Here is a 17,797-nt window from a genome sequence, read left to right as displayed (position 1 = left end):
TTTTGGGATGTCCCCAAAGCCTGCTTCAACCTGCCCCTGTGCTTTATTTGGAGACCCCCAGGAGAGCTGGTCTGGATGTGCTTTTGTCAACCAGCCCAGCAAAAGCAAACTGGAGGATGTTGCTCATTGGGGTGCACCAAAGTCACCAGCACAGCCCCTTCGGGGGGCTATTGCTATTAATGGGGTGGGGGCTCTCCTAAGAGGAGGGGAAGAGGCTCCAGCCTGCAGAGTTGGGGGCATGGGAGAGGCTGGGAGGTGCGAACATGCCCTGGCGGGGAGGCTGGGGCAGACCTCCACCTTGCACCCTCACCCCTCTTTCCTACAGACCTTCTTCTTCAACATCTTCGAGTCACCGGCCGAGCTGTTCGACGCACCCATCTTTATCACGGTGAGCTTCAGGAAATGTTGGTCCTGCCCATCGGAAGGGCTGGCGCAATGCTCGGGGTCATCGCCCTGTCCCCCTCCCCACAGTGCCCCGGGAAGCGTCCCCCCATTTCCCAGGCAGGCATGTAGCAGGGTCCTCCACCCTGGGAGGATTTGGGCTGTATTTACTGTTTTTCCTTATTTTCATCCCACAGGTTGTGGACTCTCGGTCTTTCCGGACAGACTCTGTGATCGGGGAGTTTCGAGTAAGGCCACCCTCTCTCCTCTTCCCCCCCTGTTTTCTGCCACACTGACCCATGGGGTGAACGCTGGCATTTCTTTTTTGTTTCATTGCACAGATGGACGTCGAGACCATTTACTCCGAGCCAAGTGAGCCCAGAGCGCGTTTGGGGTCCAGGCCAGGGTTACCTCCCGCGGCTGGGTTGGGATTGCTCTGGAAAACCCTTTTTTTTGGGCCAAACATAGGGGATACACACACACCCCACAGCTTTCCCATATATGGACCCAGACGTGTCCCTATATCCATCATCACCACCCATTTCTCTTCCCTTTCCCAAGATGTACGTCCTCGAGGCTTTCAAATCATTGTACCACCAACTCGCTGGCAGAAACCCCCACCAGCGCAGCCTGACTCAAGTTTTTTATCTTGAGCCCTGCTCATTATTTCATCTTTTATTTTCTCTCGAAGACAGTTTTATCATGAAGATAGATTTCCTACCCTAATCACTGCAGAGAAAAGCTCGGTAATTTTAGCTGTAAAAAATTAAGACCTACAAGGCAAATCTCTTCATAACATGCTTTAACTTTTGGTCAGTCCTGAAGTGATCAGGCAGTTGGACTAGATGATTGTTGTAGTTCCCTGCCAACTGAATCATAGAATCATAAATCATTTAGATTGGAAAAGATCATTGAGTCCAACTGTAAACCTATTCTATTCTATATAAAAGGAACATAGTATTTATTATAAAACCCCCACCCAACAGCATCCTTGAAGCCATCTCCCTGCATGTCTGAGGACCAGCGCAGGGGTCTCAATCTCTTTTCTCCCCTAGAACACGCGTTCCTCAGAAAATGGCTGTTGCTCTCTGACCCAGAGGACTTCTCCGCGGGGGCCAAGGGCTATCTGAAAGTCAGCCTGTTCGTGCTGGGGCCTGGAGATGAAGCTCCTGTGAGTATTGCCCTGGCTGCGATGGGGGGACCTTCCAACCCTGGTACTCCACTGCCCTGGGCCACCAAACCCCATGGCTGTTCCCAGGGAAGCTGCGGCTTTGATCTTCCTCCATTTTGGGGGCAAAGTGCTGGATTTTGGGATTTTGCTGCTCATTTCAGGACTTCTGGGAAGCGTGGTCATGTTTTCCTCTTGTCCTGTTGTCCCGCAGCTGGAGAAGAAGGAGGTCTCGGAAGACAAGGAAGACATCGAGGGCAACCTCCTGCGCCCCACTGGGGTCACCTTGAGAGGGGCTCACTTCTGCCTGAAAATCTTCAAAGCCGAAGACTTGCCCCAGAGTAAGTGTTTCCTTTGCTGGGCTGGAGCGCGCCGGATCCGGCCCTTGGCATTGTGGCGGGTTGCAACCTGCCAGAGAGGAGTAAGGGCACAGATAAGGAAACTTTATCCATAGCCTTGGTCCAAAGACCTTGCAGATACTGGTCAGTCGCAATGTACTGGGAGATAAGTCTCTTACTGGTGCAAACTGGTATTTAGCCTCCTGACCATCCCCACCTGGCTCAATGGAGATGCGCAACCCGCATGGTGGGACAGCCTGCACGGAAAGCCGGGGCTATCTGGACACCATGTGCTTTCATGAACTTTCAGCATCTCTTTCCCCTCCCAGTGGATGATGCCGTCATGGACAACGTCAGGCAGATTTTTGGCTTCGAGAGCAACAAGAAGAACCTTGTTGATCCCTTCGTGGAAGTCAGCTTTGCGGGCAAGACGGTGAGTGGCCGGAGCGGGGAGCCCGTCCAGGTCCCTGGGGCTGGGATGACAGCTGTGCATGGGGAAAGTTTGGTCCCAGCATGGGGAAAATTTGCTCCTTTGCTTTGCTGGAGCTTTTGCAAAGGTCCCATCAGTCCTTGTCGCACCCCATCTTCTTTCTCTCTGCATTGCAATGTCCTGCAGCCCAGCTGATGTCCCCAGCCCTGTCCCCATGCACGCTTGGAGCTGAGCGGTGCTGCCGGACACAGCGTGCTGGGCTGCACCGGAGTAATTTCTTTGTTGGGCTCTTCGTGGTGCTGTTGCATTAAAAATGGGAATGGAGAGGCTGAGCTCCTGGGGGAAGGGGGATAGTGCAGCAGCGGAAGGTTGTGCTGTTCTTGGCACTGCCTGAAGCGAGAGGCTGGCTGTCCCTACACCACCAAATGTCCCCCCCGCCATGACCAGCCAGGATGTGGAGGTGGCTTTGGTGGCTTTGCAGAGCCCTGTCCCACTCCCTTTGCTGCCAGGTGCCCTCTAGTGCCTTTGCCAAGTGATATGCCCACAAACTGCCACTTGTCTTTTGATCCGCAGCAGCACTAAAGGGCTGAAAGTCTCCTCTGCCCATAAATGTTCCCCTGGGGACAGTGCCGGGGGTGGGGGAACAGAGGCTTGGGACATGATTCTGAGCAACCACAGTGGGAAGGGAATAAGTTTCTGGTGGTCCTGGGGGGGGTGAGATCCCCGAGCAGCCCATAGCATCCTCTGCCTCCTGCCCAGACGGGGTTTGCCCACGCGATGCAGAGCCCCGCCAGGCCACCCATCAAATGGAACCTGTATTTTGGGGGACCTGAATCTTTCCAGCTCCGTGGACGTGGCGTGCGGCAGCCCTGCTTTGCTGAAGCGCAGCTGTGAGTGAGCTGCAAGTGCTGGGGCAACGCTGACTTTTCATTCCCCGTCTCACACCTCCAGCTCTACTCGAGGATCCTGGAGAAGAACGCCAACCCGCAGTGGAACCAGCGCCTGACGCTGCCGGTGATGGTGAGCACGGGTGCCTGCCACGGCCCCCCCCCGCCCGCCCGATCCCACCGCCGCTCACCACAACTCTCCCTCCCTCTTTTCCCAGTTCCCTTCCATGTGTGAGAAGATGAGGATCCGGGTGACTGACTGGTGAGCGGGGAGGGGGCTTGCTGGGGGGGCTGCCTGTGGGGAAGGCTGAGCTGGAGGAGCGGGGTGGGCAGGGGGAGACCCCATGGGCAACCCCCCCCCAGGTCCACAGTGCGACGGCATCACGGGTTGTGTTGCAGGGACCGTCTGACGCACAATGATATTGTCGGCACCACCTACCTCTGCATGTCGAAGATCTCGGCCCCCGGCGGGGAGCTGGAGGGGAAGAGGTGGGGGGAGCAGCAGGACAGGATTTGGGGTGCATGGCCATGGAGGAGCACTGCATGCTCGTGGCTGGAGGTTGGCGTTGGCTTGGGGGATGTCACAGCCGGGATGGTTCCTGTCAAGTCGCTGGTGCTGGGGGAGACGTGGGACGGGGTGCTGGGGGTTGCTCCATCCTGTGGTCTGTTTTTGGGTTGGACCTGGCCCCCCCGGTTTGTGGTTTTGAAGATCTCCAGGTCCTCCTGGGGGTGTTGGGATGGGAAGCTGCATGACTGTGGTGTGCCAGAGGTTTTGCTTCCTCTTTTCCTTGCCGAGCAGAGGTGGCTGTGTTCCCCCGTGCGGTTGGTGATGGGCAGTGGTGTCACCGGTGCTGGAAGATGCCACGTCCCACCCGTGCGTGCCCCCACTGGTGGCTCCTCCTTAGGTGGCATTTTGGGGGCTGTCACAGGGTGGGATGGGGGTTCAGGTCCAGCTTGTGCTGAGGGTGCTCTTTCAAGTCCCAGGGGCTTTCTGAACCAAAGGACCACCACGGAGGGGCTGGCAGGGGTCAGCTGGCTGACACCGACTGTGTCACCGGTGCTGAACGGGAGGGCAGGGAGCTGGGACACGGTTGTGAGGCTGCCGAGAGCCACGGCAGGGCCAGGAGCAGAGGTTGCCCTAACCTGCGTGAGCATCTCCTGCTGCTAATGAGCTTTGGTGGCATCTGCAACCCCACTGGGACTCCCCTCGCTCTGCTCCCTTTGCTTCGTGCATCTCTGAGGCTCTCGGGTTCCCTGCAAACCCCCACCTCATCACGAGCATCCCCACACCGTAGGGACGGGACTGGTAGCAGCCACCGGGGCTTGAGCTTGATGCAAAGCTGCAGCCACGTGTCCCGCAGCCCACGTCCCCTCCCAGTGCTGCCCGGCCGTGCATGCAGGCGTGGAGTTGGGGTGCAGCACTGGTCTCCACTGTGGTGCTTGTGTGTCCAGCCCCCACCTCTTCCCCAGTTAAAGTTTAGCTCCTGGCCTGGGCTGGAAAGAGAGAGAGAGAGGCCGGGGAGGGAGGAGGAGGCTATGAGGGGTCTGCCTGGGACCAGGACACCCCACCCCACCCCTGAGACCTACTTGATTGTGAGGAGGTGCTGGGGAACCATGAGTCCCCCCCTGCCCCATGGCTTCATCCAGCTTTTGCAACACAAGCAGCATCCTTTAGGGATGCTGAAATCCTCTTTCATACCAATCCCACAGGCTCCGGGAAGGTGATAGGGCTATAGAATCACAGAATCATTTAGGTTGGAAAAGAACTTTAAGATCACCGAGTCCAACCATAAATCTAACACTGCCAAGTGTACCGCTAAGCCTTGTCCCGAAGCACCACACCTACACGTCTTTTAAATACCCCCAGGGATGGTGACTCCACCACTTCCCCGGGCAGCCTGTTCCAGTGCTGGGCAACCCTTTCAGTGACAAAATTTTTCCTAATATCCAATCTCTGTAACAACCTCCCCCTTTCTCTCTCTGTCTCTTTAGTTGGCACCAAAAGCCCATGAGAGCATCCACCCTCGTTTCCCATAACCCTCCATCCTTCTTCCACGCTCCTCTGCCAGCCTTTCCTAACCTCTCTCCATTTCTTTGTGCCTCAGATGAATTTCCTGCTCTCGCGAAGCCTCTGAAAGCCTCAGACCGTACGTCCCCTTAGCCTCTCAGTTTGCAATCGCTGCTTGGTAATTGTTTTGCCGGTTCAGCTCCCGTTAGGGCTGCATCGTGCTCGAGCCTGGGCACCTGGGTGGGAGGAAGGGACGGCTCCAGCTCAGCCTCCCCACTGCCCTTCCCCACAGTGGATTTGGGGTGCCCGTGTTGGGCAGCGGTGTCTTCATGGTCTAGCGTGTGTTGTGTGCTGAACCAGCTGTGTGTGGGCAGCAGCTGGCTCGGGAGCTCAGAGCAGGACCCTGCAAACGATTTCTGCCCCTCCGCTGCTCTTTCTGCTTGAGGTTTCATAAAAATGAGCGATTCTCTTCCAAGCACTCTCTTACTGTCTTAAGGGGAGTATGGGGCCAGCTCCTTGGCTGGTGTAAATCCCCTACGCTGGTTCACACCAGCAAAGCGATGCTCTTCTTCTCTGGGGACCCTTCCTGGGATGGGGAAGCTCTGTGCCTGCCGCACAGTCCCACATCCACCTTGTCTTTCTCCTGCAAAAAGGTAAGCGGTCGTAGGACTCAAAGGGGGTGAAAAACTACAGCATTTTGGTGGCTTCCAGCCGCATGCGTGTGGTCCCCATGGTCCTGCAGCGAAGCCCCGCGGGACGTGTCCCCGAGGTGCCTTCGGGACTCTCTAACGGCTCTTTTCCCCTGCGGTCCCCAGTGGACGATGGGCTCGGGTTCCTGCCGACCTTCGGTCCCTGCTATATCAACCTCTACGGCAGCCCCCGGGAGTTCACCGGCTTCCCCGACCCTTACGAGGCGCTCAATTTAGGAAAGGTGATGTCGGCTTCTTTCCAGCACAACCTAAACTAAACTGCCACCCCTCCTTGCAGAAAGAAAGCTGCTATTAACCCCAACTGGCTTTGTTATTAGGAGCCTGCACCGCGTTTTCTGCCCTGCACTGGCTATTCCTGCTGCCTAAATGCCTCCTGATATTGCCCTGCTGCCCAAACTCTCTCTACCTTCGAAGCGCTTGCAGAAATACTTTGCCTGATCTCGCTTCTCTGCAATGAAGCCCACTGAAAGCAAAGGCAGAGCTCGCCTGCGGGGAGGGGGGACCGGGGTCCTGACGCCTGTCCCTGGTCTACCCCAAGGGCGAGGGAGTCGCGTATCGCGGCAGGATACTGGTGGAGCTGGAGACCAAACTGGTGGAGCACGTGGAACAGAAGGTGGAGGACATTTCCGCGGATGACATCCTGCGGGTGGAGGTAACGGGGTCTCTGTGGGGTATCCGACCCCATGGGCTCCGGGGTCAGCCCTCCGGCAGCATGGCGTGCGGGGCACTAGGGAAGGGACGCGAGTGTTGGTCCTGGGTGGGTGATGTCCTGTGAGTGGGGGAGTGGTGGGTGAGCTCCGGGAGGGTGTCTCCTGCTGCGTTTCCATCCCACGGTGTCCAGCTTGCTCTCTCTGGTCTGTTGCATGGAAGAGAGCAGGCCAGGGTGAACATGGAGGAGTGGGAGATTTGCCTCAACTCAGGCGCTGTTGCAGATGTGCTCCTTCTGTTCGTTTCTCCAGGGTTAAACTGCGTTTTTTTGTGGGAAGTTCTAGCCGCCTCCTTTGTCGTTTTTTTTCCTAAATATCTCACTCAAAATTCCCTTGCTGCAACATATGCTTTTCTTCCCTGCAATAAACTTCCCATCTGGGAGGCTTTGCTGGGTCGGCGTGTGCCAGGGAAAGAGTCTGTGCGCAGGAGAGCGATGTCTCCTTCGTTGACACAGCCTTCTGCCTGTTGCAGAAGTACCTGCGCCGTCGCAAGTACTCCCTCTTCGCTGCCTTCTACTCGGCCACCATGCTCCAAGACGTGGACGATGCCATCCAGTTTGAGGTCAGCATTGGCAACTACGGCAACAAATTCGACAACACCTGCCTGCCCTTGGCCTCCACCACGCAGTACAGCCGCGCCGTGTTTGATGGTGAGCAACGTGGGGGTGACCAAGTGCTGGGATGGGTTGTCCAGGGAGGGTGTGGAGTCTCCATCCTTGGAGATATTCAAAACCCAACTGGATGTGGTCCTGGACAACCTGCTCCAGGTGACCCTGCTTGAACAGGGGTTGGACCAGATGGACTCCAGAGGTCCTTGTCCACCTCAGCCATGCTGTGAAGGGGTGGAGGGGGGAAGCCAGGACTACTTCTCTCAGCTGTGTGCTGGCTTGAAGTGGTTTTTGGGCCCTAACAGTGCCCATTTCTCTTCAAGGAAGAGCCGGTGCTTTGGGGTGGCCTTTCCCTGGCTCCTCTGGGGCTCTCGCTCTGGCGTGAGATGTTCTCACCCCACTGGGTTTGTTCTACTGGTTTCTGGCCTCACTGCTCTGCAGGAGCTGCTGCAGCCGTGGAGGTGGATGCACATCCCTTGGTGTGCATTGCTCTGTTGCACATGGGTTTGGGGAACATAATTCCCACCCTCTTGCTCCAGAAGAACCCCAGAGATGGGCTTCTGCCCAAGGCCAAATGCTGCACTGGCCCCCTTCATCTCTGCTCCGTCGCCCCAGTATCACAAGCTCACGGGTGTGCTCTGCCCTCCAGGCTGTCAGTATTACTACCTGCCCTGGGGCAACGTGAAACCCGTGGTGGTGTTGTCATCCTACTGGGAAGATATCAGCTATCGGACTGATGCCCAAAACCTCCTCCACCACGCAGCAGACAGGCTGGTGAGTGCCGTGGTGGCAAGGAGCATTGTCCACCTCCTTTCTGCATCCTGCCTGGGGGAGCAGGGAGGGGATGGAGACCATCTCCAGGCTGGGTCAGGTTTGGGGTTTGATGACTCTTGTGCTGCAAAGGGGAAATCTGTCGGCGTCCCGGGTGCCCTGCTCAGCCCGTGGAGTGATGGAGGGAAAGGGACCACCCTCATCCCACCTGGGGTGGGAGTGGGGTGTCAATGCGGTGCTTTGCCGTGCCGCCCACCCGCCTACTGATGCAGGCACAGGAGGCAAGGACCTTCCTTCATCTCCTGAGCTATTTATGGGATTTCTGGCCGTATTTCACTGTTGTTTCCCCTGGAGCTCCAACAGGAGCAAAAACGGAGGTGCAGAGACATGGTGGGACCCAGGCTGGAGTTTTTGATCACGGGCAGTAGCTCCCGGCACTCGCTGGGAGGGTCCTGGACATGGGGTTCAGCGGGGTGCTGGGGGTTCCCCACTGTGCAGCTCCTCTTCCCTCCTATCGTGCAGGAAGCAAACCTGGAGAAGGTCCACCTTGCTCTCAAGGCCAACCGGTCACCGAGTGAGCTGGACGCCCTGGGTGCCCAGCTGATGGATGACATCATCGCCGACTGCAGGTATTTTCTGCCAGTTTTGAATGTGAGCCTTTTCATGCCGTTTATTGCGAGAGCACTTATTTATCTTGGAAAGGACGACTTCTTTTTTTTTTTTTTTTTTTTCCTTTTTTTTTTTCCCCCCTCTGAAAAACACCGGTCATTTGGTAATGTTTGCTTCAAAGGTTGCTAAGCCAAGGCACGGAGTTGAAAAGGTGACATTTAAGGCAAGTCATAAATTTCCAGCCTTCATGCAAGGGCTGCAGCGTGGCTTACCTGAATGAGCAGCATTGTGTTGGGGCAGGAGCCAGAGCCAGGCCAGCCCAGCCAGAGGAACGGTGGGGTTCGTGGAGTGAGGAGCCACCGATGGGGGTTCCTGCTTAAGTCTTGCGTGCACCATGTAGGAGGCACCCGTGCAGAGCACCCAAAGGGGTTGTTTGGCTGCATATGGGTGTTGTGTGTCCGTCAGCTGGACCAGGGGACAGGGATGTTGCAGGGCTGGATGGCACAGCCATCCCTCTGTCCCCATGGGCAGCACCAGCGGTATCTGCTGCTGCTTTGCTTTTCTAAGCACTTGAACATTCATTCAAGGGAGACTGGCAGGGTGCCACGGGCTTTCCCTCCACGTAGCCTGTTTTTTGGGGCTGGATTGCGCTTTGTGAGGATGAGGAACCTCTCTGGGGAGCATCGCTGCGGTATGACCACAGCGTTTTATCCCAAGGACAGCTCAGCCCTCAGGAAGGTGTTTCAGGGACTGGCCTCACCAGGGTCTTTGGACCATAGTTCCCCTTCAGGTATGCCTGTGAAGATGATCTCCAAGTCCTGTCCCATGCCTGGCCACACAACTTTCCTGCAGCAGCTCCATGCCATCAATCTGGGGAAGGGCAACAGTAGGATCGTTGGTGTGTTTTTAGCCCTGGCAAGCCCTTGCCAAGGGGAATTAAGAGAGCTGCCATGCCTCTCGGAGTTTTCTTGCCTCGGGAGGCAGGCGGAGAGCAGCCGAGCTGTGGAGACAGCCCTGTACTGGGCTGGGACACCCCATTGGTGACAACCCGTGGCTGTGGCGGGTGGACGTCCTTGGCCACTGAGCTCGTGTGGTGGCTCTTGTTGCTTAACCTCAGCAGAGAGCAAGAATTTGGCCTTCTTGCTTGTCCTGAGGCCACCAAACCTGCTGGGACCAGTTGTCCTCCGCCCCTTCCACAAGAGCCACCAGCCTGCAGGACCATGCACACTGTCCACCTGGGCTTCTGCCAGTCACCAAAGGTTGGGGAGATGGTGCTGAGCTTGTTGCCAAGCCCTAGGTCCCCCTTTCTGTCCCCCCTGCTCTTTGAAAGGCCCCAGGAGAGGTCATGGAGGTGCTGGGGTGCAGCAGGCGTGGGGGTGCAGCATCTCTGGACCCTTCCGTGACACCCGTGTGGGAACAGACACCTCCTTCTTTTGGGCAAGGAGACCTTGAACGAGCTGACCCTGCTCCGCAGACCTCCTGGAGGACACGCTTAAGAAAACACACGCACATACTTACAACCTCCCTATTTATTTGCTTTTGAGCTTCTTAAAGGAGATGTGATTCACCCCCCCGACACGCTGGCTCTGCTGGAAAGGTCAGAGCCATCCCTGCTCCTGGGCACGCGGGACGGGACCTGAGGGATGAGCCACAGCTTTGGGTTTTCCAGAGATGCTGCGCCCTCCAAAACAAATTCAATTAACCGGGAGGGGAAAAATGTGGCCACGGGATGTGCCAAGCCCGTGGTTCCCGCTGGCTCCTGGCCCCGCTCCGTGCTCGGCTCCTGCGGGATGTGGCTCCTCCGTCTCTGCGAGGGCTTGGCGTGGGGACTGGGGCTGGCTGGCGAGGGTGGTACCCACGGTGGGGGCAGCTGGAACAGCCCCGATGGCTTTTTGGGGGGGTTTTGCACTCTCTCCATGCTCTCTGCCCGGGGAGGGGACGAGCTGAGCCGTGCAGCTGGACCTGTCTGCGGGTCCCCCCATGATGCTGCCAAAGCCTGGTCTGCGTGCTCAGCCAGGACAGAGGTCCTTCCGTCGGGATTTTGGAGGGATGGGAACAGCCCCCTGCCGCTCTCCAGTGCTTCCCCATCCTCCTCCGGGTCCAGACCTCCCCATCTCCTGTTCCCAGTAGGAAAATAGTGACGTGCTGCCGGCATCGCCTTGCCCATGTCTTTTCCAGACCTTCGTGTGAAGAGAGGGAAGACGGCCCCACTCTGGAAAAGAAAAGAATTGGAAGTAGCATACAAATGGACAAAGTCAGGGAAAGATGAGTCGTAGCAAACCCCAGTCCCCAAAATGTTGAACTGCGGCCAGACCCAGGCGGCTCCTCCAGCTCCTTTGTGCTGGTGAGCAGCAGTGCTGACCTGACGGGTGGGATTTGTCCTTCTGCTCCTGGCCCTGTCTCCCGTGGCACGAGCATTGCTCTGTGCTGGAGCTCAGAAGAGAGCTGCCTGTGAATTGACCCCTCCACCGTTCCCTGCCAGAGCTGGGAGCATGGCAAAATGGGCAGGGGGTGGCCAGAGAGACCCTGCTGCAGAAGAGGGTCCATGTTTTGGATCATCCTTTTGGTCTTCCCCGTACTTTGTCCAATTCTGTCGTATCTTTCCCCAGCTGGAAGCACGATGTTCACATGAGGATGCACCGGGCGTTTATGTGCTGGCCCAGTGATGGTCTCAGTTCAGCCCTTTAGCTTTCTCCTAATAATCCGTGCCTGGAGTGGTAACAGCCAGCGCAGCACCCATCACTGCGGACAAACTCAATGCTCCCATCTTTTGCCACCTGCCTTATAACCAGCTCTTTGCCCAGGAGATGACCATCCTCTTGGTCCAGAGTGGCAGAGCATCCCTCCGCAGGGGAGCTCTCGGGTCCAGGTTGTCTACCTCCCTGCTCTTCTCGTCTTAGTTGTGGTTTCTGCTAATTTGTCGGATGCAACTCAGACTTGCTGATGTCGGGTTCCCTGAGATCCTCCCGGGACTCTTTGAGGTTGCCATCATGTTCCTTCTTCCAGTCCTCTAATCATATTAATAAAGCACATTAGTCATATTAAGCAATATTAATAATATTAAGCAAAAAGCTACAGATCCCACCCAACCGTCCAGCTGTTCCCTACCTGAATTGCAAATGATTTGCTGCTTGTCTGATTTCCTCCCAGTCCTCTCCTCCCGGCTGCCAAGGTGGGATGGACCCTGCCCCAATGTCGTCCTGGCTCCCAGCTTTTTTTGCTATGAAAAATGCTGCTTCCAGCTCTGGCTCACCAGTACACGTTCCTCGTGTTGGTTATCCACCTGAATAGGGACAGTTTTTTGGGTTTTATGCTTTTAGTGGGGGCTCTTCCATCTTTTTGCCTTTTTTTTTTTTAACTACTTCACGGTATTTTTACATTTCATTTGGTGGAGTCTGTGATCTTTTCCATTTTCCCATTTGAGCAAAATTTAACTTCATTTAACCGTTGTAGGTGTTACAGGTCTTCGACATGCGGCACATACCTCCAGGAACAAGATATCTTCAAACCGTTTCCATGCTGCCTGTAGGATTTAACCCTTTCCGCTGCTCCTTTCCACAGCTCTTTAACACATTTCCTCCTTTTTTTGTGTAGTTTTATAGTTTATCTTTCTGAAATGAAATTCAACTGCAGTGGGTATATTCAGTTTTTTTTTTTTTTTTTCCTGTTCCTGCAAGGATATTGAAGTACATCCTAGTTTCTGCTACAAAGTGGTGTTTGCTTGGTGGGTGAGCTCTGTCCTTCCCGTGCACCAGTGGCAATGGAAGCCACGGCAAACGAGTGGGAGGTTAGCTCATTAGCAGCTCCCTCGTAATAAATACACAAACGAAGCGTGGACACACAAAACTGAGTTCATGGAGTGCAGTCAGTCTAACCATGGAGGGCTTGGGGCTGCAGCCCCAACACAGTCTTTTAATTTAGCTCCTTGCACAGGATGCTACTGAATGGTTGGGCTAATTAGCAACACCCACAGCACTTCGGCTCCCTTTGGAGATAAGAGTAAACCCAATTCTCTTTAAGAGAAATGAAAGAACTAAATTTCACCACCCCCATTTCTACCGTCCGTCCCTCCTTAAGCCTCCTGTGACTTTGACTTTATGCAGAAAGTAGATATTTAATTTGCAGATTTGGCCAGACCAGGTTATTAACCTGGGACAACCTGCACTGACCCCATCCTGGGCAGGTACCATGGTGCACGTCTGTCCCTGGCATGTCTCGATGAGCATATCTGGGCAAGAGATGTCGTCCTTCTTATTTATCATGCAATGAAAATGGGGCTGATGGAGCCCAGTCCCAGCCCGAGGGGGGGACGCTGCAGCTGGGAGCGAGAAGAGCATTTATAACAGCAGCACCGTAAACCACTGCATTTTACAGGAAAACCTCTAAATGGCTCAGTGCAGTGAAGATCCTCCCGGACTCCTGAAACATTTGTCCAGCAGCTTGAATCAATTTATATTAAAATGTGTGTGTGTGCTCGTGTGCGGTGTGCTCGGCTCAGCCAGGGCCCCATCCTGGCTGCTGTGGGTGATGCGTGGGGGCTGCATGTGCGGTTTGAAGCTCCTTTGCTCTTGGCATTGCCGTGTTCCCCAAACGTATCTTCGGTGGCTTGTTAATCCTTCGGAAACTTGCTGAAAAGGAGAAAAAAAGATTTAAAAAAAGGCAGCAAAACCCCCAAGAGAGGCTGAGTGAGCTGCTAACGCTGCGTCTCTGCCTGTCCCCGCAGCCTGACCCTGCCCGATGTCTTGGGGAAGCCGGCCAGCACCCACCTGGACCAGAACATGTACCGGTTTCGCAGCACCAACCTGGAGCAGATAGTGAAGGCAGCCCTGAAGCTCAAGCACGAGGATTCGAGCCTGTCGGCAGCCCTGGAGCAGGCAGAGGACTGGCTCTCCAGGCTGAAGGCCATGGCAGAGGAGGTAACGCTGCCACGATGGTGGCAGGAGCTGCTTTTCACCTTGAGGGGCGGGAAAATCTCGTTTTTCCCAAGCTCGCCATCACGGTGCTGTTTTGGTGCAATGGCTGTGAGCGCTCGCCCGGTGGTGGGGTGGGAAGCAGAGACTTCAGGCAGAGTCCCGGTCCCCCTGTGCAAGGGTTGGACCCGCGTTCCCCCCGCCGTGACGTGAACCAAGTTAGGAAGGTGCCAGGTTTAGCACCCGGCTGTTGAGGTTTAGCCTCGTTCATGGCAGAGCTTTACAGCACGGCCAGTAAACCCTCAACTAAAGCTGTTCTGCCCTGGCCAGACCAAGGCGGGATCTGGAGCTGCCGAGATGGGATTTGGGTTGACTGGTCTCGCTCCGTGGGCTTGGGCTGGCAGCGGGACTCGGGGCATGGCTGCTCTCCAGCCTCCCGCATCCCTCTGCGGCTGATGCGCTAGTTCGGCGCACCCCTTCCCGGTCTGACGCTACAGCTTTTGTGTTTTCCAGCCCCAAAACAGCCTGCCCGATATAGTGATCTGGATGCTGCAGGGAGACAAACGCGTTGCGTATGCCCGCGTGCCAGCCCACGAGGTCCTCTTCTCCAGGAGCATCTCCAGCTGCTGCGGCAAGAACTGCGGGAAGCTGCAGACCATCTTCCTGAAGGTACCTTGGCTTTGGATGTATGCGCACGCGTGATGTTTATTTTTAAAACGTTTTCTCCTAAAGAAAAAAGAGGGAGAAAATCAAGCAGGGAAACCTGAAATCCCAATACAATGTTAACCCATGAGCACCTGGGGCTCCAGAGACCTCCAGCCCCAGTTTTGACCCTGTTGAAGCTGGTTCCTGCATGGTGAGAACCTGGTTGTTCTTCTAGTGGAGTTCAGCCCTTCTTACATGGATCTGCAGCAGATTCCCATGAATATCTTCACATTTTCTGCAAGTTCCAGGGAAGTGAAGATGGGTGCACTTTGGCCCAGATGGTGCCTTTTTAAAAAATATATTTTATTTTTTACTTTTTTAAAATGTTATTTTATGTTTTTCAAAATTCCTGACCCTCTGCCACCCCAGGAAATTTAAGCTGTGGCCTCCTTTGCCAGGCACTTAGCGAGCTTCTCACATCTCAAATGATATTTCTTTGGCCTTTCGCTGCGTGCCAGCTTGGGAGCAGACAATCAGTGCTGAACAAGCTCTAAAAAAATAAAATGAAATAAAATAAACTGAATAAACCCCAAAACCCCAAGCCCAGCTGGCAGCAAAAGATGAACCAAAATATATTGGTTTTTTCTGTACTTTAGCTCTGGATGGAAAACTAGCATCACTTGAAGGGGAAAAAAAAATGACTGAGAGAGAGAAAAAAGGGCAGTGAGACATCTCCCTGTTTATTCTTTCTATTTTTGCTGAAGTATGTTGGCTGGGTTTGATGTCCTAGCCCTGAAGGGTGTCTCACCGAGACGCAGAAGCCCTGACCACCAGGGCTTTGAAGCTCCTCAAGGTCATCACCAAAGTGCTCTGCACGCTGTCGATGTCCCCCCACTTCCCGGGGATGCTCCATGTCCCACCTCCCCCCCTGCCTCCCCGGCCAGGGCTACGGGGGCTTCGGACCCACCACCCCCAGCCTCCCATCCTGAGCATCCCCCATTAATATCCTCCGGGGGGGTATTAATGGGGCTCTGCCTTTGGCAGTACCCCCAGGAGGAGGCGATGGGTCCCAGGATCCCAGCCCAGATCCGGGTCCAGCTCTGGTTCGGGCTGTCGGTGGATGAGAAGGAGTTCAACCAGTACGCCGAGGGGAAGCTCTCTGTCTTTGCTGAAACCGTGAGCATCTCGCAGCCACCACCCTAAAGGGTTTTTTTATTTTCCTCTCTGGTGTGGGCAGCAGCTCCACCACGGAGGGGTGGGGGTGGGCTGGACCAGGGGTGGGGGCATAGGTGGGGGGAGCGGGGGGGTCACATCAGCCCCTACCAACTGTGAGGAGAAAGAGCTGTTTCCACCAGCATCCAGCCTGAAAGCCTGGGGAGAAGGTTGGTAATGAGCCATAAAGCCGCATTTTCACTTCACGTCTCCTTCCACCTACTTCGGGGTGGGGGGGGAGCAAAAATCCGGGGGTGCCCATGGGGGTGGCGGACTGGTGGGGGAGTTAGGCTCTTCCCAGGAGGTCTGTCCTCAGGATGGGGCTCTCCAGGAAGGAAGGGATTATTCATGGGATTTCAAAAGGATTATTCATGGATTTTGAGCCTCTGATGCAAAACCCTCTCTGCTTTTGCTCCCCCAGTATGAGAACCAGACGAAGCTGGCGCTGGTGGGGAACTGGGGCACAACTGGCCTGACCTACCCCAAATACTCAGATGTCACTGGCAAGATCAAGCTGCCCAAGGACAGCTTCCGCCCCTCCACGGGCTGGACCTGGGCTGGGGACTGGTTCATCTGCCCGGAGAAGACGTGAGTGAGGGTTTTCTGCAAAGGGCAGAGCCTAGGTGGGCTGTCCTGGGCATCCCCAAAACCTTAGCAGATGCTAAGCTGGTGGCAAGGTCACCCAGAAAGCCTCATGGAGGTCTGGGGTGCCATGGGGCTTCCCCGTCTGCCTGCCCCCTCCTTGGTAGGCAACAGCATTAATGCAAAAATGGATCATCTCGGCGCTGGGTGATGTCCCTGGGGTGGTGGGTGCTGCACAGGCGCTCACAGACATGATGGCCCCAGCACCCAGGTCACCGGGGTGCCTGTGCAAGCCCCATGCTGAGGAGCTTCGGAGGTGGGATCCCAGCGGGGCACTGAGGGGATGGGAGGGGACCGGGGGATGCTCAGCACGGCTCTGCCATCTTCTTGCATTGGATTTCCAGCCTGGGTTTTGGGCTTCACCCGAGCTGAGCTGCTGAAGTCTCGTGGGAGCTCTGCTTGGTGCCTCTGGGGTGGAAAGCGGGTGTTGGGGTGGCATGGCTGGCCCTGAGAGGAGGGAGGAATGGGGCTGTGCTGCTGCCCATGCAGGGCTGGGAGTGCAGGAGGGGAAGCCCCTGATGCCGTCCATCTCCCCGGGGTGCAGGTTGCTGCACGATGTGGACGCCGGGCATTTGAGCTTCGTGGAAGAGGTGTTCGAGAACCAGGTCCGGCTGCCGGGAGGCCAGTGGATCCACATGACCGATGCCTACACTGACGTGGTAAGGGCAGAGCGGGCAGGTGGGGGCTCAGCACCAGCCCAGGCTGCGGTGGCAGGAAGCCCCCCGGTGACTCAGGGGAGATGTAGGCATCTGCTGGGCATCGTTTGATTGAAAACACCCCTGCGTCCCACAGAACGGGGAGAAGGTCCTGCATAAGGATGAGATTGAGTGTCCTCCGGGCTGGAAATGGGAAGACGTGGAGTGGGACACGGACCTCAACAGAGCTGTGGATGAGAAAGGTATCAGACAGCAGTTTTGGGTATCTGTCCTGTTTTCATCCCCTTTACTCTGCCCATCGTGGTGTTTCCTTCCACGGTCCCTTCCAGCACCAGGGGTGATGACATCCCCTTCGTGGCTGTGTGAGCTGCCCCGCTGGCTTTAGGAGAAGGGGGTCAGGCGGTGGGGGTACCCTCTCCCCCTCGCTCTGGCTGAGGCTGGGACTGTGGGGTGCGCAGCCACAAAGGCAGCGCTTTCCTTGCTGCTGGGGATAGTCCAGGCTGTTCTTCTGGAAGACCTTACCTGGCTTCTGGAGAAAGAGAAACAGAAGGCATCAGGCCAGAGAGCATCTGAGATGGTCACAAGGGTCGGGGTTGCCTGAGGAAGGAAGGACAGAGAGGAGAGTCCCCAAGCTGTGACGCTGAGCTGAGGGCTGGTGGGACACCATGAATCCATCACCAGGGCATCCCCAGAGGGACACCCCCATCGGGTAGCAGCACGAGTAGGTCGTTATCTGCACGGACCAGCAAACTGGGAAAGCACGTTGTGTCTGGACAAACCTTTGCTATCAAAGCTGTTCCAATCTAGATATGTGTGAAGAGAGGTCCCTGACAGGAGGCAAGGTGGGGGGGGGCTCTTCTCCCGCCATCACCCAGGTGTTGCCTTCTCTCCGAGGCTGGGAGTATGGCATCACCATCCCGCCGGACCGCAAGCCTAAGGCCTGGGTGCCGGCCGAGAAGATGTATCACACCAACCGGCGACGGCGCTGGGTACGGCTTCGCCGGAGGGACCTCGCGCAGATGGAAGCCGTGAGAAAGGTAGGATGGGGGCCAGGGAGGAGAGGGTGAGAGTGGGTCAGGGCCGTGTCCCTGTCTCTCCATGCAAAGGTGGAGATG

The 17,797-nt window shown here is 56.0% G+C and overlaps 1 protein-coding gene across 3 annotated transcripts in view; it reads left to right on the top strand.

Annotated features, from left to right (window-relative positions):
* The window catches only part of DYSF (dysferlin), a 100,241-nt gene that overhangs the window by 8,401 nt on the left and 74,043 nt on the right, over positions 1-17,797 (top strand). For 2 of the 3 annotated variants that reach the window (XM_010580810.1, XM_010580809.1), the window contains exons 8-28: positions 326-388; positions 579-629; positions 723-753; positions 1,437-1,552; positions 1,764-1,890; positions 2,217-2,320; positions 3,269-3,337; positions 3,423-3,466; positions 3,604-3,684; positions 6,026-6,143; positions 6,461-6,574; positions 7,102-7,279; positions 7,887-8,011; positions 8,531-8,637; positions 13,341-13,533; positions 14,041-14,196; positions 15,217-15,348; positions 15,806-15,972; positions 16,571-16,685; positions 16,819-16,924; positions 17,577-17,719. In XM_010580810.1, the coding sequence (XP_010579112.1) occupies positions 326-388; positions 579-629; positions 723-753; positions 1,437-1,552; positions 1,764-1,890; positions 2,217-2,320; positions 3,269-3,337; positions 3,423-3,466; positions 3,604-3,684; positions 6,026-6,143; positions 6,461-6,574; positions 7,102-7,279; positions 7,887-8,011; positions 8,531-8,637; positions 13,341-13,533; positions 14,041-14,196; positions 15,217-15,348; positions 15,806-15,972; positions 16,571-16,685; positions 16,819-16,924; positions 17,577-17,719 (2,340 nt within the window). Of the gene's footprint in view, positions 1-325; positions 389-578; positions 630-722; positions 754-1,436; positions 1,553-1,763; positions 1,891-2,216; positions 2,321-3,268; positions 3,338-3,422; positions 3,467-3,603; positions 3,694-5,959; positions 6,144-6,460; positions 6,575-7,101; positions 7,280-7,886; positions 8,012-8,530; positions 8,638-13,340; positions 13,534-14,040; positions 14,197-15,216; positions 15,349-15,805; positions 15,973-16,570; positions 16,686-16,818; positions 16,925-17,576; positions 17,720-17,797 lie in introns of all 3 variants that reach the window. The other variant, XM_010580808.1, reaches the window with a different exon arrangement.

Source organism: Haliaeetus leucocephalus, unplaced genomic scaffold (genome assembly GCF_000737465.1).
Source record: "Haliaeetus leucocephalus isolate CR32 unplaced genomic scaffold, Haliaeetus_leucocephalus-4.0 Scaffold741, whole genome shotgun sequence".
Classification (NCBI taxonomy): Eukaryota; Metazoa; Chordata; class Aves; order Accipitriformes; family Accipitridae; genus Haliaeetus; species Haliaeetus leucocephalus.
This window is presented reverse-complemented; position numbering and strand designations above follow the sequence as displayed.